This window comes from Sinohyriopsis cumingii, chromosome 7 (assembly GCF_028554795.1).
Source record: "Sinohyriopsis cumingii isolate HCF-2022 chromosome 7, ASM2855479v2, whole genome shotgun sequence".
NCBI classification, from domain to species: Eukaryota; Metazoa; Mollusca; class Bivalvia; order Unionida; family Unionidae; genus Sinohyriopsis; species Sinohyriopsis cumingii.
The window spans coordinates 91,027,646-91,051,938 of record NC_142967.1 but is presented as its reverse complement, the minus strand read 5'-3'; the positions used below and the strand labels follow the sequence as shown (position 1 = coordinate 91,051,938).

Genomic DNA, 24,293 nt, shown 5'->3' with positions numbered 1-24,293 from the left:
TTTTTCAGTTTATCACTTCTGCATTTGCAAAATTACCTAGAATAGGTAAACATTAAGTTCAAAGATGTCTCATTTGAGCTCAAGTCAGAAAGTCAGTGCAATTTTATACTTGCTATAATTCTGACTTGGGTTTATTTATCTTTTTCTTTATATTGCAAAATAGATTATATTCATGTCTCTCTGTCAGTATGTTCATTCAAATTTGGTAAGTGTTTTGAATGGTTTGTTAGCATTGAAGAGGCATTATCTGACTTTGCCAGGAGCTTAAGTGTGCACAACAACTTCTTGGATATGAATGTACAAGTATGCAAACATGTGATGTGAACATTTAAATTGGAAGACATTTTGCTATTTTTTTAATCCCCTGTCATATATGTTGAGGAATCATATGATCTCTCCCAAATCATCTTGTCCAGTCCTTCACAAATTGTGTCATCTAAATAAATTTTGAAAGACATCTTGACTTTTTTCCTTCAATATTTTGGAGTTAAGTCCCATTTTTTCTTGGAACATTGCCCTTTATTCACCTATTGGTAACTTTTGAAGGGACTTAATGGATTGAAACCAAATTTGGTTGTAAAACTAACTAGTCAAGGTTGATTGACTCTGTTTTCAGGACAGATCTAATGGAGTTATAGCCACAGTTAGACTGAAAGTTACTCTTCAATTTCTGCTCAGTAACTTTTGAAGGACTTGATGGATTATAACCCGATTTGGTTTGAGACTTTACAGTTTAAAGGCCTATGTCAGGATTGATTTTGTCATTTTCTGGCAACATTTTCTTGCATTTTGGCCAGTCTTTAACTTAGAAATGTGCCCTTTAGTTGCATTATATTTGTAGCCCCTCTTTGATTTAAAACTTTGCTCTTTGGTTGCATTATATTGTCAAGGCCTGTTGTATGGATACATTTCAAGTTTGTTAACAACATTGAACACTGTATTTTCATTCCATTTGAGACAGAAGTGAAGATGTTTTATACAACTTTGTACACTGCATTTTTTTTTGGTTTCAGGTGTGGAGAAAAGGAATTCATGGAAAGTGTCATTAGAAAAGTTGTCAGTGCCAAGGATATCAATCACAAGGGTCAAGGTGTTTGGGTGTCATTAAAGCTTCTACCAGGAGATATAAAACAGGTTTTTTTTATTATTTACCTTTGCTTGATATCAGACATCATGTAATACTGCATGTGCTTGTATGCATAGTTGCATGCATCTGTAGTGTCAGGCATCTCCTTACACATGGTTCAAGATAGAGGCTTCAAACCTTGGGATATGACTGGAGGTTGACTGTAGAAGTGATTACAATGGTTTTACAATTTTGATGCCATCATGGGGGTAGGACTAGAAGGTGGGGATGGTTTTACATCAATCTGAAATAACTCCCAAATTAATAGACCAACAGGTTTGAGAATAAGGGTGTACTATAACAGCCCCAAGAATAAATATATATCAGATAAGGGATTTTACAGGTCCCTGGATAACTTGTGAACCTACTTATAAAAGGGTGGCATGCACTGATCCCATTTTAATCTAGAAAATGGTAAAAGAAAGGAATTGACCCTCACTTGTTGCACTTGAAGAAAATCGTGATCAAAATTGGTAAATGAAACCCTGAAACATTGCTCGTTTTATTCATTGAAAACTGTAGTTCATATCTTGAAATGTGAATTAACATCATGGCATTCTCAACTTATGATAAGAAGTCCTATATTTTATTACATTTTCTTTGCCAGAAAATTCTCACCACATGGTAAATAACAATCTTTGATAAAAATTTTGATCACTTTAAAGGTCATTAAAGCATATCAGTGGCAACACTTTAAATAAATTGTCGTGAAATAAAGTTGCAAGTTAAATCTTTGTTTTAATTGTTCAAATTCATTCAGTTTCTGTGTGATCATCATAGATGCAATATACCCTCTTGTATTCAGGTGTGAAAAATGTCCATCTACCATCACAGCTATGTCAACACATGTTTCTGCGAGAAGCTAATTAACTGCCAACTGTATTTGATCTCTGATTTACAGACCTATTTGTTCTCTTGTTACTCTCAGTTAAGAGCAAACATCCTTGGTATTGTCATGTTAATTATGTCTTTTGTATCAAATATAAAAAAGGGAATGCAATAAAAACAGGTTTAAAGGCATTGCAAATCCTTTCTGTATAAGAGCTAGCGGTCACGATCTTGTGCCAGGTCAGCTCATTTCAATTGATCATTTGAATACTGTTCTAAATGTGGTTGTATAAATAACAAATTAATTTAAATTATCCTGGTCATTCACAAATGTGATTATATATAGTAATTCACCCAAGGGAAAGGAGTCACTGGTGAATTCAAAGTTTTATTTTGATACAATTCATTATGGTCTGGCAAGTTTCAAAGTTTGTAGTTAACTTAAAACTTTAACTTAAAATAATTTGCACGTAGAGATTTCCTCATGGATGAGAAGTTTCACTATTACATTCAATGAAATCACAGCATCACTGTTTCACCAGTAAAACAATGTTAAAATGTCAAGTTTCAACAATGGCATTTTTTTCCACAAAACAATTGTCTTTATTTTCTTTAAAAAAAGGAATCTTGCTTTGTTATGCAAAAAGCAGTGTTGTAATACACAATGTTTTGCAGGTACACAGCTAGCACACATGTACTTGATGTGTTGAAAGCTCTTGGAGTTGTTTTTCGTGATCTTTTAGAGATTGGTTATCTTGAAATAAAGGTAATTTATACCAAAAAGCAAACAATTTCATTTGAAAAAGTTGCTTATTGACAATTATTTCCAACGGGATTATAAAGCCAGTAACACTGGACAACAAATTTTTACAAAAGTCATGTTACTGAAATAAAATTAGTCAATTCTTATCAATTTTTATGTGCTGAACACGAATATGACAGTCAAATTGCAAAATTGGCTCTAGTTTTTTTGTAATCTGCAAGAAATTAATGTTTACATAACGAAATGCATTCCAATAGTAAAAGGTCAACTGTAATAGCCTACCTATAAAAAATCAAGTCATTGACTACATCTTAGATTTCTTCGCCTGTCTCTTGTACAGCTGTTCGGGAGCATCTCTGAGGAGTGTCCAGCAGTAGTCAGCCAGCATTGTAGTGGACCATTTTCCCTGGTATCTTTGTTCCATTGTTGCGATATCTTGATGAAAACGTTCGCCGTGTTCATCATTAACAATACCACAGTTGCTAGGAAAGAAATCCAAATGGGAATGAAGGAAGTGAATCTTTAGAGACATATTGCAGCCAAGTTTCTTATACTTCATCAACATGTCTTCTACTAGTTCCTTATAGTTTTCTGCCCTAACATTTCCGAGGAAGTTTGTAGAAACTAGGCGAAAAGCATTCCATGCTTGTTTCGCGTCACCTTCCAGCAAGTTGTTGAACCAGTCATCTTTGAAAAGCTCTCGAATCTGAGGACCCACAAAAACTCCCTCTTTAATCTTTGCTTCGCTGAGTCGAGGGAATTTTTCATGCAGGTATCGGAATGCTGGCAAAGTCCGGTCAATGGCTTTCACGAAGTTCTTCATCAAACCTAGTTTGATGTGAAAGGGTGGTAGCAAGATTTTCTGAGCCTCAACCAGAGCTGGGTGTTGGATATTCTTCTCTCCAATGGCTACATTCTGCCTGTGAGTCCATTCCTTCCTCATGTAGTGCATTTCCCTTGCTCGGCTATCCCACTCGCATAAGAAACACATGTATTTTGTATATCCTTGCTGCAGTCCCATTAAAAGGGCAACTACCTTCAAATCACCACAGAGGTGCCAGCTGTACTTGTTATACTCAATGGAATTCAGTAGCTGCCTTAAGTTATCGTATGTCTCTTTCATGTGGACAGCATACGCTACTGGAATAGATGGAAGAATGTTTCCATTGTGCAAAAGCACAGCCTTGAGACTCAGTTTCGAAGAGTCCACAAATAGTCTCCATTCTTGTGGGTCATGAGTGATTTTTAAAGCATTCATGAGGCCCTCAATATCGGAACAGAATATCAGATTACTTTCCTTTCTGAAGAAAGGCTCCAATTGCTGGTGGCGCTTTCGATATGCAGTAATTGTGACATCTTCTTCTAGAAGATTCCATTGTTGGAGTCTTGATCCTAGCAATTCTGCCTTGTTCTTTGATAAGTCCAAATCACGAATCAGGTCATTTAGTTCTTCCTGTGTTATTCTGTGTGGGGTTGACGATGCACCACAGTGAAAATCTGGATCACTGCATGCTGATGGACCAGGAGAAGAACAGGTCGACTCACCTTTGTCTTCGTCAGATGAATCAAGAGAATATTCTGCTGGAGGTTCTGGAATAGGAAGTCCCTCACCATGTGGAACTGGTCTCAATGCAGACGGAATGTTTGGGTAGACTATTCTCGACTTCTTTCGCTTCGTTATTCCGCCGGAAAGAGGAGGAACCAAGCAGAAGTAACAGTCATTTAGGTGGTTGCTTGGCTCTCTCCACACCATTGGGACTGCAAACGGCATTGATGACCTTTTGCAATTCAACCACTGTGAAAGCTGTGTTGTACATGTAGCACAGCATATATGCGGAGCCCAAGGCTTGTCTTGGTCACCAACCTTGCATCCGAAGTAAAGATGATATGCCTTCTTCACTTGAGAATTGATACTTTTCTTCTGGTTGGCAAATGTCACTTCCCCACAAATATAGCAAAAATTGTCCGCGGTATTAACACACTTTCGAGGCATTACTGTTCTTTATTGTACGTAAATGGATAAAATAATAAGTTTTATGTAACAGTAGCTTGAACTGTCTCGCACAACGTCTAAAATATTTTAAATGCTGAACCTATCTGATTGGGCTTTATATAGTACACTGCTTACGTCAGCTTCAGCAGCCGCCTGGCATTAGTATAATAGGCCTACACATGTATAGTACACTGCTGACGTCAACTTACTTCAGCAGCCGCATGGCATTAGTATTGCATTGCATCAGAAAATGATGCAATCAACTGTGGATGATGTGAGCATGATGGTATTATGCAATGTTACATCATTATTCCGGATGTTGCTGCAGTCCTACTGGAGAAATTTACACAGTGAAACATAGAAAATGAGGTATATGAATATCTTCAAAACGAGAGCCAATACAAATTTTTCACGGTTATATTCGTGTTCGGCACACCAAAATACTACAGATTAGGGCCTTTTCAAGTCAGTAATGATTTCACTGTTGACCAGTGTAATCAGTCATTAAACAGTACTGCTATGACCTCCCCCACCCTTTCCACAGTCTTCTCAATGCCTATATAGCCAGGATGGCAGCCCCTCCATTTTTCATACTCATTCAGTAACTCTGACCCTCGTTTATAGCATGGTCCATATATTCAGACTCTGATGCATACAAGTTATTGAGGGAGAGGTGTATTGTGGTGTTTGGGCCATATTCTGAGAACTATAGACATGATTGAGATCCCTAACTTGTAATCACATACACACTAACTTTGCATGAAAGACGAATTATGGGCTGTACAATATTGTTACAATAAAACAAAGATGTAAACCTGTCATTATAATAAATATACTTGTCAATTGGAATTTCTGTCATTTAGTTTAACTTTCATCACTTGCACAAAAAAATGATTAAATTCAGATTCCGCTTTTTGTCAGTTTAAAACACCAGATACATGTTATGATTAGCAACTGAGTGATATCACACTGTGTTCAGCATGCTTTATCAATTTTTAACACATAATAACAAATAATGAAATGTCAAACTTACATCTATGTAACCCATTTAAAATCCAGTGATGTCTGAAACAAACATTTGTTCACAAAAGGACTAATCTAAATAGAATAAGCACTGTTGACTCACGTGATGTGTATTCCCAGCTTAAAGTATTTTGTGGTTTTGTGTTGTTTGAGACCTGATCATTCTTTTTGGTGTGTGCATAGTCTGTGATATTTCTCATCTTCATAATCTTCAAGGACTCAGTGTCCTGGCTTTATAGCCAAATCATTCCTTTCTTGAATGCATGTATGGTTTCGGAAACAGCAAGGGGTGCTTCTGGCAGGTCATCACTGTTAATAGTAGATCCTACTTCCTGTTGATTAGGATCTTTTCTTTTTATTTTGCACCTAAGAAAAATTGGATGAACCAAGTGTACAGAGCTCTATCCAGCTAATCTAGCTTTTTTGTGTTTTAGTCCAGCATCTGCATCTAAATCAGTAGGTGTATTGTTCAATTTTCACTCATCTTCCATTTATGAAAGTTTACTCAGGTACACCTAGCTCCTTTGCAACTTTTACTTTGCATTTCACCAGATTGAAGTTCATTTAAAACAACCAATTTTTCCTTCACAGAATAAGCTTGCCTTTCCTGGATATTTCCATTGAAAGATTACATGTCTCAGTTTACTAATTATTCAAATTATTTGTCAACAATGTTCAGTCCTAATTCATATGTAAATACTGATAAAACTGAACTCACTTTTAAATTGATTTCACACGAAATTGACAATTGTTTTAATGGACCTTATTTATATCTACATACTCTTTCGGTGATTGAATAATGTATTATGGTTAGCACTGAAGCAGATCACAGAAAGCTGTGGCAAGTTCATGGTACTGCAAATTCTTTCTATGATCTGTTCCAGTATCGATAAAAAATAATCTTCAGTAAGCTGGTCTTTTTTATAATTTATGAGCTGTGTTTACAGTGATTAAGACACGGATCTGATGGTGTGTTTTAGTGATAATGGCAAATTCAACAGTCTGTGTGCTGTAGCCAAATACAATAGCTGACACAGACCATTTACAAGTTTGTCTTATTAGAAAAGTTGATAATTTCAGGTGTTCAGTCGCCTGTTAGGAATAATTCTGATATTGTCTGAATACCATATTGGCTAATGACTAAATCAAGTACAGTAGTTTCAGTGTAAAATTTTCTGATGATGTTGGAAATTATATATATATTATTTAAATGTATGATTTTGATCATTTTGGTTATGGGGTCTACAGCGCTATCTTGTTATACCATTATCATATTATAGCAAAGCACTTTATAATGGGTGAGAGCTGTATAAACTAACTGAGCATGAAAAGGCAAATTTATACCTGCAACTGACATTGGCCTCAGGGTCCATCCCTACCATTATCCCCTGGGTCATAAGTAGCAAAACTATTGATCATCACCTAATAACCGTATATACACTTACTCAACATGAAAAGATTAATTCAGATGTGCAAATAAAATTGGGATATTCTTACACCTGGAACTGTGTCCAAGGAGCATATATTTTGAGGGTGAGTTGGACAAAGCAAGGGAATGTGAGATGTTTGTTTAACTTGTTGTTTTCAAAGTCATCTCTGATCTTCTTTTATTTTGCACTATCTTCATTATTATCATGTGCAGAAATGTAATGATTGGATTAATTCCTTTATGAATTTGTAACAGAGCAATTACATGTATCATCAACATTTGGGTCAATAAAATATTCATTTACATCTGTGTTTAGAATAGAGCTAAAATGATTGGCATTTTACTGCAAACTTGATTTAAAATGTACACTTCCTATGGATATTATTTCTCAGTCTGTTGACAGGCTTCTGTAGTTTAATATAACAAAAGCTGGTTGCAAGTTGAAATTTGTTTTTCAAATGCTCATTTTAAGCAGCAGCTAGGTAAGTTATTTTTATTCTGAGGTGAATGAGCAGTAATAGTTTCCATTTAAAAGATTGAACTTAACAAAAGCCCTTTTGTTTCAGATCAGAGAGGATTTTCCTCACCTGGTGCATCTTAACACCTGCATAGTTAGGAAGATGGGATTCCCTGAAGTCATTATGCCAGGTAAATCAATTTCCGGAATACTGATAATTTTTGTGTAAAGAAAAAGCCTGATGTAATGAATGTGCAGTTTCAGGCTGGTGAAGTAGGTTTGTTAAAGCTTTAATAAATTACTTTCTCACTGTAATAGAACTAGTCTCTTCATAAAGTTATTTAGTAATGTATTATTTATTTAATTATATGGATTTAAGGTCTAAAGAGGGATTTTCTTTGTATATATTAATTCATGAAAGGAATCTATGTTTGAGTAATAACAATAAAGTTTGTTTTTGAGGATGGAACAGCATTGAATTGTTTGCCTAAAATTGTCTTGGAAAGAATTTTAATATCTTTGCCATTTATTTTTGTTATCTTGTGGGAGTATATGTTGACATATGTTTGGTAGGATGTATCTTCCTAAAGATCTTTGTATTTTCCCAACTTATGTTTTTAATTGGCACCATATCACCAATATTGTGCTTATGTGCCTAAAACCTGTACATAAATGCATAAGTACACACACACACACACACACACACACATTTTAATTGTGCAGGGTTTGTTGATTTAACTACTGTAATTTCAGCAATTAAAAATTAATAAGTATTATTAAGAATTAAGAAGCATTAGGAATTTAACTGATGTAGTCAAGACACCTTCTGATGTTTTGAATTTTTTAAGTATATAAATGTAATTTACTACATTTCATTTAATTTGCATAAGCCACGGACTATCTTATCATTTGACTGTTGTAAAACAAAATTGATGATAGAAAGGAAATCCTGTAAGTTAATTAAAAAAACTAGACTGCTCACTCAGTATATGGTCTATGAGAACAGTGTCCCCACCCAGGTATTCTACAAAGTACAATGAAAAAACTCCAGTTTTTAAATATTTATTCACAAATGTTTTTTTTTTCAATTGCCAAACACATTCCCTTCCTATTGACTATAAGCTAAACCCTGCGGCCACATTGATTCTTCTGAAAACTTCATATTTGCCAATCCTTAAGCAAAGTAGATATACAGGATATACAGGAAGTGTGCAGAGTGCATGTGTAGTCAGATACATAGAATTGTCATAAAATCAAAAATTGGGAATAATAACAATAATAATAGGAATGATATGATAACTTCTTAAAAAATATATCTGCATTCTCTGAATTTAAGACATGACAGAGAGGAAAAAATACAGATGCTTGTTTTTTTTTTTAGTTTACTAACTTAACTGTACATGCTCTCAGAATAAACATACTGTGATAAAAATTTTGAGATTCTTTGTGATACTTGATATGAAATTGGTGAATCTCCCAATGGGGTGTATTTCTGTCATTAGTCATTGAACAATTCTTGTCTGTTTATTAGTTCATGGGACTTTCTTTAGTCATCAGTTTTCTTTACAACTGTTAAATAATAAGGAAATATGTAGTACAAACAGGCCAAATTATTATTATTATGATGATGATTATTATTACAGTGTATTATTATTATTATTATTATTATTATTCAATCTTGTAATTCGATCAGTTGATATCTGTTACTCACTCTGATTCACTCCTCATGCAATTTGCTTCCACTAACACACCAGCATCTGGTAAGAATTTGGTAAATGTTATTTTTCTTTTGTAACAATGTTATAAGCTTCACATCCATATATATATTTAGTTCAACATTGCTTTTTGTTTAATTAACATTTATGCAATATGTTAAATACAGTTTACTTAATTTATGACCCTGCAAAGAATTTTGATAATTCAAGCATGTTCCAGAACAATGTAAGAGATGAATAAGGTCATATGATGTTTATTATATGATCAGATCATTTCAGGATTATTTTATTTGTACACTTTAGATACATGCCACAATAGTGCACAGTTTTTTTTCTTCTTCACGTCATTGACATGATAAGTTCATAGATAAGCGAAGAATGCGACCATATCTAGAGGTTGGGATTTTTTAACATTAAAATTATATAGCCCTTCGAAGAATTAATACAGTTTGTCAATGTGCATCAAGATGAACTGGATAGATTGGATAAAAAAAGACCGTTGTCTCTTAAAAAATGTAAATTGTTGTCCTGAAATATCACCTGAATAAGCAGATTATGTTTCTCTTTCAAATATTCCCTGATCATGTTAATGCTAGAAAAAAGAGCTTGCAGCCTCTTGAATTCAGCTGTCCCAAAGAGATGAAAATTGTATTTTCCATCTATAACATGTAGATGAAGGGCAGTGACTCTTGCCCATTACCTCCCTTTGCCTCCAACAGATGTTGTTAAGCTTTCACTGTAGTACAGGCAACATTGTACTGTAGACATCTAGAAAATCCTGTTATCTTAATGGTTTTGAATCATCCATCATGGAATTTGTGGTTTCATGAGTTGTAAGGAATATACTACAAGTAGTATTCATTCTTAATTTTGACCAGTTTTATATGAATTTTTCACATTCTTTGACTTTATTTGTTTTGATCATATGCTCCAACATAGCATTACTGATATGTGGTGTTGTTCATGTTTCTGCACTCAAAGTGTGTTTGATTGGTTAGTAATGGGGAGGATTTATTTAACTTTTGAATTTATTAATTTTGTGTTCTTGTCATTTTTATCTAACCAGTGATGAGAAGACGCCCAAAATGTTAAAAATTAAAGGGTTAGTTATGTATATGACATGTTTACTTGAAAATTAGTGATTCCTAGTATTATTGTCAGTCTTGAAAGACATTTGGTTGTGCTTGCTAGAGGGGATTCATTTTATTAATTCAGTCATACATTTGATTTACCAGGAGTGCAAACTTATTCAAACTATTTGGAATTATAGCTATTACAAAATTATTTCATTTGAAGAGAGTTTTGGAATTGCACAGTAGTGTTTCTTTCATTACTATTGGTACAGAAGGTACAGGGTCAGAAATGCAAGATGATTCTACTAGCCCTGTGAATTCATTTGAAGACAGTTTGGGATTACATCATTGTGATTCCTTCATCACTATTGGTACAGAAGTTACAGGGTCAGAAATGCAAGATGATTCTATTAGCCCTGTGAATTCATTTGAAGACATTTTGGGATTACATCATTGTGATTCCTTCATCACTATTGGTACAGAAGTTACAGGGTCAGAAATGCAAGATGATTCTGTTAGCCACTCTCAGATGGGTCAAGTCCTGGGTTACTAATCTAGCGATAAATATTCTGGCCAACCCAAATCTTTTAAAGCAACAATGGTCACACGTCTTTAATCCTTAACATAACTGTCATCTTCATGCTTGGCTCTTGTCAGGACAGTCTTCTGAAAAAAACAATTTAAAACTTTGATTGTGGAGAGAATCTTGAGAGCAAGAAGGCCCTCCACTCAAAAGGTTTACAAGGGAAAGGAGCATGCTTTCAGGGAGTGGTGCCACATCAATATCATCATCCCCCTCAGTGCCTCAATCCCTCAATTGGCCAACTTTTTTATCTGGCTTTTTGAAGAGAAACATTTTTGGCCCCAAATACTATCAGAAGCTACTGCTCCATGATGTCAGACACATTGCGGCATCCTTGTAGACATGATATCAGGCATGATAAAGATCTATCAGATCTTTTAGCCAGTTTAATCTCAATAGATCAAAATCATTCGGTCCATTTCAAGAATGGAATCTGTCCTGGGTTTTAACATAGCTCAGTTCAAATAAATTTGAGCCTATAGCCCTCACTTTGTTAAAGTTACTATAATACAAAACATGTTTCTGATAGCTTTAGCTTTAGCATGCAGGCTGAGTGAGCAGTGTGCCCATACCGTTGACCTGAACTATCTTAAGTTCAGATCAGATGGTTCAGTGGTCATCTTGACACAACCAGGGTTTGTAGCCCAAAATAAGTTACCATCTACAGGCAGTCAGAGTCTTCCATAGAGAGGTCAAGAGCAGTGGCCATGCAGGATCCTGTTCGCTTACTCAGGTACTTATTGAAATGCACATAGACAAATTATGGCATGTGCAAGTGTCTCTCAAGGTCCGAGTCACCTCAAGAGATTACCACTCATGAGATTAGAGTGATCTCTTTGAGCCTTGCTATCAAATGTAATGTTTCAAACTGAGATATAGTAGAAACTGTTGGTTGGCATACAGAGTCAACCCTCAGAGATTTAGCTGTACTGTGGCAAACCTTGAATCTGGTAGGTCTGGTGGCTGCTGCCAAGAGGACCACCAGATTCAGTTAAAACAACACAGCCTACTACGTAGCAGACTAATGTCCCTAACATTAATGTGATTGGGTAAGTATTCTTTGAGAAACACAATTTACTTCAAAACATGCTTTCCTGAAGAACCTCCTCTGTAGGAAAGTAGTTCTAATCATGTCAGACTGTATCTGCTGGAACAGGAATTGGACCAGATTATCTGATTTGTGCATTCTGGTCTAACAGATTTTGCTTTGGTGCTTCCATTTCATTATCAATGTAAAAATCAAGACACATTCCCAGCAGACTCAGTGTCTAGGCTGTCTCCATAATGGACAATCTATCAATTGGTCTTTCATCAGATTTCTGCACTTTGCAGGTGTCCGATGATAATATCTTTTTGTGACAAGGTGGAATCACAAACTGCTCATATTTTTCTGTCCAGTTCTGGACCAAGAAACTTTAGCCATGGATGCATTTTTAGTCAGTTGGGAGGGGTTTTGGGCCTTGCCTACCCATCCACAAAATCCTGGTACCAAGAATGATACAGAAACTGAGGGGTCAGAACTGCAAACTGATTCTGATAGCCCGTGAATGTTGGAACAATACCTTAGTTATGCAGGTAACCGGAATTGACAATAGATCTGCCACTAGGATTCCTCCCAACCCAAATCTTCTCAGCAACTATGTTGAGAGGTATTCCATCAATTGTGAGAGAATCATGTGAGGAAGAAGGCCCTCCATTTTTAAGGCTTATGTGGGAAAGTGGCATGTATTTTGAAGAGACTAGTGCAAAAGTCAACATCCCTTTGAGTGCCTCAATTCTTCAAATGACTGAATTATCTCTCTAGCTACATGAGAAGAAAAAAGTTGACCCTGATTACCATTAAAGACTATGACATTATAATATCCAACACTTTCAGGCATCACAGCAGAGGGAATATAGATGATGATGAACATTTATTAGACCTACTAGCCAGTTTTAACTTCACCTGACCAAAATTCCTCACCCTCTTTTCTAAATGGAATTTTCCGTGGTTTTTGACTTGACTAAAATGAATTCAAGCCCTTAGTCAGAAGTTCACTGAAGCTAATATTATGCAATCATGCTTTTGGATAGTCTTTGCTTTGGCATTCAAGGTGAGTTGCATGCCTTTTCAGTGGACCCAAACTGAATGATGGTTCCAGGCTTTGTGGCGAAGAATTAATACATTTTTAAGGCTGTATGAAGTCTAATTGTTATGTATATCTATATCATGTGTATTTTATTTTTATGATCATAGTTTGTAAGGATCATTTAGTTAAAAATATTTAGATACTAATTTTCTTATTGATCACAAGCTCACACATTAAAGATGAGTCATTCTGGTTTAGTGTGTAAATTGATTCATTAGGTTCCAAGGTAGAATTGTACTTTTAATCCAGGTAAACATCACATGATCTGATTTCAGGACACCAGTTCTTGAAAGGCCAGGCTGACCTAATTGCTGATTAGCTAGAGTAAACTTCCTGACTTGTTTACAGCAGAGATTAGCAATATGCAATGCTGTCTGCACTTGCATCTTAGTAATGTATATATGAGATGTTTACTTGAAGATTTTGTGATTCCTAGTATTATTATTGATCTTGGAAGATAATTGGTTATGTTTACTAGAGGGGATTCATTTTATTAATTCATTCATACATTTGATTCACCAAATGCTCAAACCATTCAAACTTTTTGGAATTATAGCTATTACAAAATTACTGTGAATTCATTTGAAGAGAGTTTTGGGATTATATCAGTGTGTTACCTTTATTACTTTTGGTAAACCAGTACATTAGTGAGCATTATTTAGAATACGATTGGAACTTATTTGGATTACTTGATACTTTTGGACTTGATAGAACATTTACGGCTGTTCAGGATTTCATTCACCATACTGTATGTTAATTTTACTTTTTCACGTTGTATATTAGGGAAATGTATTTTCAACTTTACAAAACTTGTTGGTTTTCACCCTTTTTTGTTACTTATTTTAAGGCCATAGTGTCAGTAATAATGTACAGTGTATAAAAGTCTAATCCATCTAAACTTCATAGACCCAGATATACCATTGTATATTGTGCTGGCATATATGGATCTGTGCATTTTGTTAGGAGTAATCAGTAAAACAAACAACGTAGACTCTACAGGCACATTGTGCTATGACAGATCAGGGTGTGTGTTACTTGAAGTTGGACCCAACTTGTAAACAAGTACATGTGGCAGTAATAAGGTTATAATAGTCTACCTTCTATATCCAGACTTTATCATTTAACATTTTACCACATATTGATCGTGGCATTTAATGTTATTATATATACCACAATATCATTCAAGGTGCCCCATGAAGGATTTGAAATAGAACTACACTACTGACATGTTTTATTGTTTTTTCTCTGTTCACTATGTACATTTAAGTTGAAACAAGGTTTATGATATAGTGGATGTTTACAGCATCATTGAACAGGTGAAAAACAGGCAAACAAAAGCTGAATCTATATTTGTTGGCTTTAGATGCAAACAGAAAATAAAATTTTATCATCTGTTTGAATCGCAGCTGTACATTCCTGATGATATACTGCAATGGAAACGTACATGACACAAGGATATTGCATACATTGCAGTGGGTGACAGTTTGTTTGGAACTTTTCTCTGAAAACGTGGTTTACACATCTTGTTTTAAGCCTGTTAAGCTCGTTACTGATAGCACAAATACTGTCAATGGAACCACCATTTTCCCCACACGGTTAACAAATTTTTCCACAAAAGTGACCAAATAGATCTTTCCCCAATTCCAGGATAAAGTTGTCATGTGTGTATTGGCACTACTATCTGCCTGGTTTATACCCTGTCTATTAGGTAAGCATTAACCAGACAACAGACAGTGATGAACCAAATAATGTACCTGGTGTATTTTTTTGCTTGGTCTTCCAGCTGTGTATTGTTTTATAAGCTGGCCATGGATATCTGCCCCAATCATATGCTTATTGCACAAATGAAAAGCCTTTGGCAGGGTCGCATTGACATTTTTATTTCCCATCTGTCATTGGCAAATTACAGAATCATCGTCCTCAGTATTGTTGTAAACAACCATAACAGTGTAGCATGCATTGACTTTAATAGTTTGCTTTATACAGATTGTAGACTGACCTCTGTTTGGTATCTGACTCCTTAACCGATTCGGCCCCGATCTCGTCTGTAGGTGTGATGAGGCTGTACCCTACTTCCAAGCTCTGCAGCATCAAGGTCATTTAAGATACACCAACGTGGGTGGTATTTAAAAAAAGCAGACAGATATAGCTCTAAAATGATATCAAATAATCTGGAAGTTCTAGTTGCACTACAAAATACAGAGAGAAAAACCTCATTGTTTGGACCCGTTTTTTTTTCACCCAAAATTCGCTCGAGATCGGAATGCGATTTTGTGTCCAGATTTGAGACCTTTTGGCCTCAGATCTAAGGCATACCGGTCTTAACTGCACACAGACAGGTGACAGGTGAACCTTTGCAAAAACTAGGATAAGGTGGGCATTTGGAATAAATTGTGGTCTCCATATGAAAATGATGGGTCCATTAAGCAAAAAAAAAAAAAAAAAGAACTCCAACTTTTACCCTTCTGCTCATGCGCAAGCAAAATAACCAATGGAAAATGATGTTTCTAATACAACTAGGCTTTACTCTCGTGGAAAATCTGTTGAAAGCTAATGTATTATGATGTATTCAGAAATAGCCTGCCAAATGTCTTTCCTATGCACATTTCAGGCAGAAACGAAAAAAACCTCTGGGGCCGAATGAGTTAACAGTCTTTTGGGGGAATAGTTCAAGACCATTGTGATTGCAAAATATAGTTGCATAGATGTAAATGTTGTCTTCTTCTATGTCTTAAGCAAAGATAATGCTGGAAAAGTACCCAATAAGGCATGAAATTTTGATTTTTTTCCTCACTAGATCTTGTGATAGATTATGGAGAAGCACAATTGGCACCTTGTCTGGAATTGATTTTAATATTTTCTCCGCAATACAGCTGGAAAATGGTCATGTAAGAGGTGACTCCCTCACACCTGGACCAAAATGTTATTTCCAGATATGTCTAGTTGGCAGGGGCATGTATTGTCTGATTAGAGTGACATGATGAAACACCAATAATGATATTTAAACCAAAAAAGGCTTTCATTTTGTCGGGTTTGACAGAAGACTAGGGCTTTTCTGTGATGTTAGTTTGTCATTGTCTTAGCTATCCATATAAATTGGTTTCATTGGTTAAGGTCTCGTGTATTATGTCTTCTGTGAAAGAGGGAAGTAGTCCACTGGTTTTGTTCTGGAAAGATCAAAGTCAGCTAGTAATTTGTAACTAGGGGAAAGATTACACCTGGGAACTTTGTGATGATCATGATTTTGTGCATCCTTACATTTTGGTATTTTCTTGGTGATGCTTTTCATCTGATTTGAATATTTATTCTACACATATTCATCAGATGTTATAATTTGGTATTTGGGGATATTCAGTAGTCTTTACTCTCTTCTCTAGTTTATTCCCCTCCTAAGTGGATTTAGTTGATTTCTTATGACACTAATGTGAAGCATTTATTTTAGCATTCATGTATAAACTTCATCCTATTGAAAACTATTGTAAATTCTCTGAAAGAGTAAATCAGTATGTTTGAATTCTATAAGTTTGCAATTGTTCTAATTGTCATTGATAATGTGAATGCATGCATAGCAAGATTTAGCACAAAGTACTGTATATGTCAAGATCTTAATGCAAAAGTTGGATGCTAAAACAAATCCACTTGTAGGTAAAATATCAGATGAAAGCTTGGACTGTGCTCTTCAGTTGTCCCTAAAGATTTTTCATTGGACTAAAGTGCATGTTTTTTGAGGTTTTACGCGTGTCTTTTTCAGTTTGATTAAATTAAGTTTGCAACATTTTCAGTTTCCATTGCTTACGTAATGTAACGCTTAGTTTATGATGTTTATTCTGTGTCATTGTAAATGAAACTATGTGTTTTCTTCCATATCATGTCACTTTTTGTGAATGGTTCTTTTTGTGTATTTTGGTTCATCACAAATTCATTGTGTAATGTAAAATAAATGTAAAATATCACTACATTTTTCTGCAAATCTAACATTGAGATGTGCAGAATCATTTTTGAAAGACTGCATCTTAACATGATGGTAGCTAACCTACTTGTTGCTTTGAATTTTTTTTGTTTAGTTCTAAAAACATACATGAGTTACTCTTATAAGCCTTGGCAGTAATGTAGCTGGAGAAACCACCAGGTCAGGACAACTGGTTTTATATGAGTAATCACAAACTCTTGCATGTCCAAGACCCAGGGGTAAGAATGTTGTACCACTTGAAGCAAGCCAAATACCATATACTGTATAGTCACAAAGTCTGGATCATCTGCAGACTGCATAGACCCAGATGTGCCATTGCATAATGTGCAAACAGATTTGGGTATATATAGTTTGTTAGTAGTAATCAGAAAAACAAACAACAAAGACCCTGATCATCTATCACATTATGCAGTGTAAATCAAAAGTTTACATTTTTTGCATTTGGATCACATTTTTAAGCAAGTACATATGGAACTGGTAGCTACTAATACACTTTCATGGCTCCAAATTATCTGTTACTAATGCACATTTTTTTTTTATAGGTTGTGTTCAATGAAATTTTCATTAGCATTTATGCAGTTTCCAAAATATTCATTCTCTGTTGTTTTGCAGATTTATGGTGTTAGATGGTTGTATATTTCTAAAGACGTTAATAAATTAAATATAGTAATTCCTCTATCAAGAAATGCATAATCATATTTCCTTTAGCTAGTTTTAGTTTTAGGATAATTTATGCAAACATTCCATCTTTTTTCTTCCCTTAAGGACAATCATTTTATTTTAGAGACAGATGATTATGATTAAGAAAAAGAACTTGCTGAAATGAACGGAATTAAAGCAACTTTTAGCTGTATTGGTTATAGACCAGAAGAGTTTATGGGTTGGCCAGTTGTCTGTCGGCTGTTGACTAGCACAAGTTTGTTATTACAGTTACTCCTAAACCACTTGGAGGATTATCATGAAGTTTTAAACACATCTTCATCTAAAGTCTGTTTGTACCTAAATGATATTGGCACCTCTCAGGTATCCAGTATTGTGATCATTTTAAAATCTTGTTTCCATAATTCTACCTGAATGGATAGTCATATCAGAATTAGATTTTCTGCCATCTTGAAAATTTTGTTACTGCTACTCTTCCTCAACAGAAAATCATATCAAAATGGGATTTCACTAGAAGTCTTGTGATGTCTAGTTGGTCCTTAATGAAATGGCACTGATCTCACCTCCATTATGGCCATCATGGTGTCTTTTCTTGAAAATTGTGTTATTGCTACTCCTTCTTAAAGGATTGCCGGATCAACATGGGGTTTTCACCAAAAGACTTCATATGTTGTCTAGTTGTTCCTGAATGAAGACGATACTGAACTGACTTCCAGCATGACCACCACTGCATCCCTCTTTTAAAACCTTATTATTGCTACTCCTAACAGAGGGTCATATTGACATTGGATTTTCACCAAAAGACTTCTTATGATGTCAAGTTGGTCCTGATAGAAAATGGTGCAGATTTGATATCCAGTATGGCCACCATGATATCTTGTTATTGGTATTCTGCCAGAATGAATGACTGTATTGACATGTTTTTTATATATGCCAAGTTGGTCATAAATGAAAATAGTTCGCATCATATATTCATTATGGCTGCCATGGTGTCCATTTTGAAAATATTTGTTATTGCCATTCCTCCTAAATTGATGGTCTTTTTGAAATGGGGTTTTGGTGCTGATCTTACATCCAATATGGCCACTTTAGTGGCCAGTTAAAAAATATTGTTATAGCTGATGAATATCAGAGGTGGTTTCAGCAGTCAGCAGTAAGAAGAAAGAAAAGTTCTTGTCATCAATTCCTGGAAATTCTTTTCAGCCGCTAGTGAATAGTGTTGGTCCCTTTGAGGGACTCTTGTAAATTTTTCTATTTTTCTTCTGTTTGATCACAGGTGATGTTAGGAATGATATCTATGTGACATTAATGGAAGGAGAGTTCAACAAGGGTCCTACCAAAACTTCAGACAGAAATGTAGAGGTGACAATGGTGGTGTGCAACCAAAAAGGAGAAGTGATACCAGTATGTTACAGTTTAACTTCTTTTATTTATTCCTAAGGTTCTTTTGTCTGTATCTGGGCAACTAAACAGAAGACCCAGCATGCCTGTTATTTACCTGTGCAAAGCACTTTATTCTAGCTTCCTTGATATTTAATAACTTACCTGTATTACTTTCCTGTAAAACACCAAACACTGAACTGTTACCAACATATGTATATATTGCTCTGATTGGATTTTATATAAGAATCATTTTTATCTTTGTTACCAAAGTTGTATCTATGCATCATCACCTGAGTCATAAATAAGCAATGAAAAGCATGGCAAAGGATAATACAGGGTGACATAGCAATAGGATGGCACTAAAACAAAAATATTGGTTTGCAATTGCTTTCAGGAAAAATGCTGTGTGTTTTGGCAGGAAGAGCTTTCACAGGATGGTAATCTTGAAAAGTAATTTATCACAGTTTTATCAGACATCCTTCTGTAACAATCCAACTTGATTTGGCTATTTTCACTGTAGAACAGATATACAATGTAACAGATACAAGACTGTAGGCCTTAGGGGAAAAAAATAGTGAAAAAAACAGAGACCATCTGAAATCACAGTTTATAGAAGCAGAATGAGGTATATTTAAACAGTTTCAGAAAATTGAATCTGATATTTAATTATCACCATGAATCATATCAGGAACACATTGATAGCACTTCGTTATAAGTAAGACTGACCCTGTGAGATCATACTCATGTGCATTCAGCCCTTTTTATATCAGGCAATGTTTTGTTTAGTTTTTTTAAAGTTCATTTTAATAATACTTTTTCTTGGATCATGTTATTTTGCTACTGTTAAAGGAATGAAAACATTGCTAAAAATATTGCTGATACAGTCTTTGTAAACTGTATAACTTTATGCAAGTTTTATAAAATATCCATTATTGTTACAGAATGTGATAAATACAGGCTGTGGCAATGGAGAGGGAGAATCTTCATACAGGTCCCTCATCTACTACCATGAAGATAAACCAAAGTGGTTTGAAATTGCCAAGGTAAGCCCTACTCAAGGCATGATACCTTTCCACCATAAGTGGAAGGTATTAGAAGTTACCTTTGTGCAAAAAGGCAGGCAGTTTTCCATTTGGTTTCCAGATGATAACTGCTTGTTTGTGCAGCATCTCAGTATACTATTTAACTACGTAGAACAAGACCAGTTTGGTCCCGGTGCTGCATGTCGTGCTAGAGACTCTAGCCTTAGAAAATTATGTTCTAAGCATTTTAGGTGTCAACTTGCAGCTTTGGGACCTGAGCATATTTGGAGGGGAAAAAAGCTGAACTTGCAAACAGGAGAGAAAACAAAATACAAATGTGCCACGGTAGCGTGTTTTGATTGAAGCCAGAGGAAAACTCGACATAGGTCATCAGTGGGTGTAATCAGTAAAAATATCTCTAATGCCTACTGGTCACAATACTTTAATAAATAAATACTAGTTAAATAGGTTTGTCATGTGAAATTCATGTTTTAGTTCTATTTTTTTTAATTTGGTTTCAGTTTAATCATCATAAATGTTATATGCCCTTTTACATTGAAAAATGTCAATCTACCATCACAGCTATGTCTGCAACATTTATGTGAGAACCTTATTAAGTGCCAGCCATATATAGATCTCTGACTTGTGGAAGTATTTGTTGCTTTGCTAGACTTAAAGTCTTTGTTGTTTTTGTGGAAGTATTTGTTGTTCTGCTGGACTTAAAGTCTTTATTGTTTTTGTGGATATATTTGTTGTTTTGCTGGACTTAAAGTTAAAAGTAGGCCTGCTTTACATTATCACATCATTTATGTCTTGTGCATCAAATCAAATAAAGGGGTGGAATAAAGAAAAGTTAAAAGACACACGAATTTTACCTAAGTAAGAGCTAGCAGTCGTGGTCATGTCAGGTCAGCTTGTTTCAGTTGATCAGTCAAACACTGTTATAAATATTATTATGTAAGTAAGACAGTTAAACTACCTTAAATTTGCCTACTCATTCACAAATGAAATCAAAGAGAACAGGACAGTCAAGTAAAAAAGGTACTTGGTGAAAAGAAAGCTTTGTTTCACATACACAGTTCATTATCGAGAAGTGAATTCCAGAGGTTGCAGTGAACTTAAAAGTCCTGAAGTGGTATTTCCTCAAGGATGAGAAGAAGTTTCACTAGTACTTGCAGTGAAATCACTGCATCAGTGTTTTGCTAATAGAACAGCAAAAATAAAGAATCGAGTGTTGACATTGACAGTTGTTTTATGAAGTAAATGTCCCTAGATTTTGAAAAAAAGGGATCTTGTTTTATTGTTAATCAGCAACAGCAAAAAGCAGTGACATCATACAGAATGTTTTTGTGTATATGTGACGGTTGTTTAAACCTTAGAGTAATGTTGTTATCAATCTTTCAGAGGTTGGGTATCTTGAAAATAATGGTAATTTAATGCAAAAACATTAATAACTTCATTAGAAAAAGCTCTTTATTATTATTATTATTATTATTATTATTATTCTCAATGTGATTATACAAGTATTCAGCCATTAAAGAATTCCGTTACCACACACACCCAGCCCCAGTTTTTCTCTCTGTCCTGCGGGGATAGCATCCCCTTCTATTTTTTGGGAGGTCCCTTAGTAACTCAAGCCCTTACTTATAGTGAGTCTGTTTTTGGACCCCATTATGTGTGAGTTATTGAGGGAGGAAGATGTATTTGCACAAGATGTAATGGAACTATTTTCATGGATTATCAAAGAATATATATTGGTTATACATAATAGATGTTATGTTTCAGTGGTTGGTAAAATCTATGCATTATTTTTTTAAATTTCAGCTTAATCACAGATTACTTAAGTAACACACCAGCATAAAGCCAGGTTTGCTCAATGTTAGTGGCCTGCATATTTATTAACACATGTCTGCAACATATTGTCTTGGTGAGGGGTCATCAACTGAATAAGGTTCAGGCAAAATTCAAAATAATAATATTTATAAAGTCAACTTATAAGACCTAGAAGAAGCGGACTGTTAATATTTTATTCTTGACATTCGTTTGTTGACAGAACCAATTTCAAGAATGTGAAAAAATAAAATATAAGACATTCAGAAAAAAAATTCTGTTTCAAATGTGTCTGAACAGATTTGAAATACTGTATAAACTTGTTTATAAGTGGAGTCAAATTGCAAACAATAAAGATCCTGATCTGCCATATCCTAATGTGCCAGTAGATTGGGGTTTATGTTGTTTGTTCTACTGATTACTTCTGACAAACTGCTCAGAACTATATCTGCCAACGCATTATGTGATGGCAGATTTGGTCTTTGCAGTTTGCATTTGGGCTAGTCTTATACCTGAGTATATATGGTAGCTATTTAGAGAACAAGAGTCTTGTGTTTGAGGATTATAGCACTTTCATAGAGTTTTACTGTTTGAAATTGACTTTTGCCAGCATTATATCAGTGGAGCCACAAAAACATATTTGTAATAGTATAACATTCATTAACATCCTCAAATACAAGACTGTTATCCCAATGATAACACAATATTTAAAACTGTTGAGAAAGAACAGCAGCAAATGTTTCCGTGGCACCACATCACATAGAAAATTGTTAGAACACAATGTCATAGGAATTTCTGACAGTATATTATGCATTTTACTGCTGCAAATTTTAATATTTTTTCATTAAGAAAGCATGTTACATTCTCAAACATGATTGTTTTCAGATTTGAGCTTTGCCTATTTTCTTGCATAATTCATTAATTTTTTTTAAAGTTCTGGATAATGAAAATCAGGGACTAAATTAAACAAAGTTTAATACATTTTGTTTCTCTTTGTGTTAGAAAGAATCTTATATGTTGGGTGGGATGACTAGTTCAGAGATGAAGGTTTTATATGCATTTCTGCAAAATTAAGTTCAACAAAATGTTAAACAGATTTATTATCGTTGGCCCTAGTAAGACCCCTATTGTGTTTTGGGGTCAGTAGATTTAAGGTCACGGTTGTTGTCACTATAGATAGATTTGCTATAGCATCTCATTCCAGAAAATAACTTTTAACAGTATGTTGAATGAAAACTTTATAACTCTGTTCTTCAGTATCCAAGAAAGATCCCTTTTGATTGGGGGAGGGGGAGCAGGTAGGGTGCCTTCATGATAAAAGTTGCTATTACTAAAATATATATTTGGTCAATGCATTTCATTCTAGACCAGAACTTCAGTTCTCTTCAGCTGGCTTCAGCAAAAGTTACTGATCTTAACAAAACTTCATAAATACTTTTCTAGATTTTGCCCTTGTGTTTCATTCCTAGATATAACTGAGTTCCCTATTTTTTGAAAAGAAAAAAGTGGCTTTCAGAGTTTATAGTTTGAATTTCAGAGTCTCTTTTACTAAAATTAGATTTAGTTCCTTGCAGTGTATTTCTGGACAACTACACTTTTTATGGTAAGGTATCATGTGCCATTATTTGATGGTAAGGTATCATGCCATTATTTCTACTCTTATTTCATGTATGCAAGCAAGAGGTGCAGAAATCCATTATCCATATTGTCAGAGTAGGAAATTTGTTCATAAGGACAAGAAACTTTTTCAAGGTTGCTTGTCCATGGACAGGTAAATTGTGGTCTGTAACTTGAAAGGGCAGTAGTTCCTGTTTTGTCTGATCTTATGTTATGTTTTTAGGCTTGAATAAACAGTAACACAAGAAAGAGTGAAAACAACAAGCTTTTAAAAATGTAATAATTTATTTCCCTGGAAAAATACCATAAAAATGAAAAAAATATGAACTTACAGTTTTAAGAATTAAATCCAAAAATAATCCAAGAATAATCCAAGAATAAAATTTTAGAAGTCGTAATAATGAAATGTTTTAATTATTTCAAGTTTGAGTCCCCATGAAGAATCCAAGTTGGAAGGCAATGATGTATGCTGTAACTTGTACTGTGTTGAAGTGTACAGTTCCTTGTAGAAACACAATAATTAATCCTCCTGTCTTGGAAATCCAAATAAAATTTTCAAGAAATGTCCTTGTTCAAGAATTCTGTATGAATCCAATAATATTTCCAGAGAAACGAATTAATCGTATAGAGTCCAAATAATCTGAAGAAAACTTAACAAATAACTCAAAAACTCAAAAATTCAATACTGGTCA

The 24,293-nt window shown here is 34.7% G+C and overlaps 1 protein-coding gene across 5 annotated transcripts in view; it reads left to right on the top strand.

Moving 5' to 3' along the window:
* LOC149795694 (dedicator of cytokinesis protein 1-like) overlaps positions 1-24,293 on the top strand; it is a 215,837-nt gene that overhangs the window by 49,419 nt on the left and 142,125 nt on the right. For all 5 annotated transcript variants that reach the window (XM_089965574.1, XM_089965572.1, XM_089965573.1 and 2 more), the window contains exons 14-17: positions 1,014-1,134; positions 7,729-7,810; positions 19,026-19,153; positions 20,074-20,175. In XM_089965574.1, coding sequence (XP_089821700.1) covers positions 1,014-1,134; positions 7,729-7,810; positions 19,026-19,153; positions 20,074-20,175 — 433 coding nt within the window. The remainder of the gene's footprint in view (positions 1-1,013; positions 1,135-7,728; positions 7,811-19,025; positions 19,154-20,073; positions 20,176-24,293) is intronic.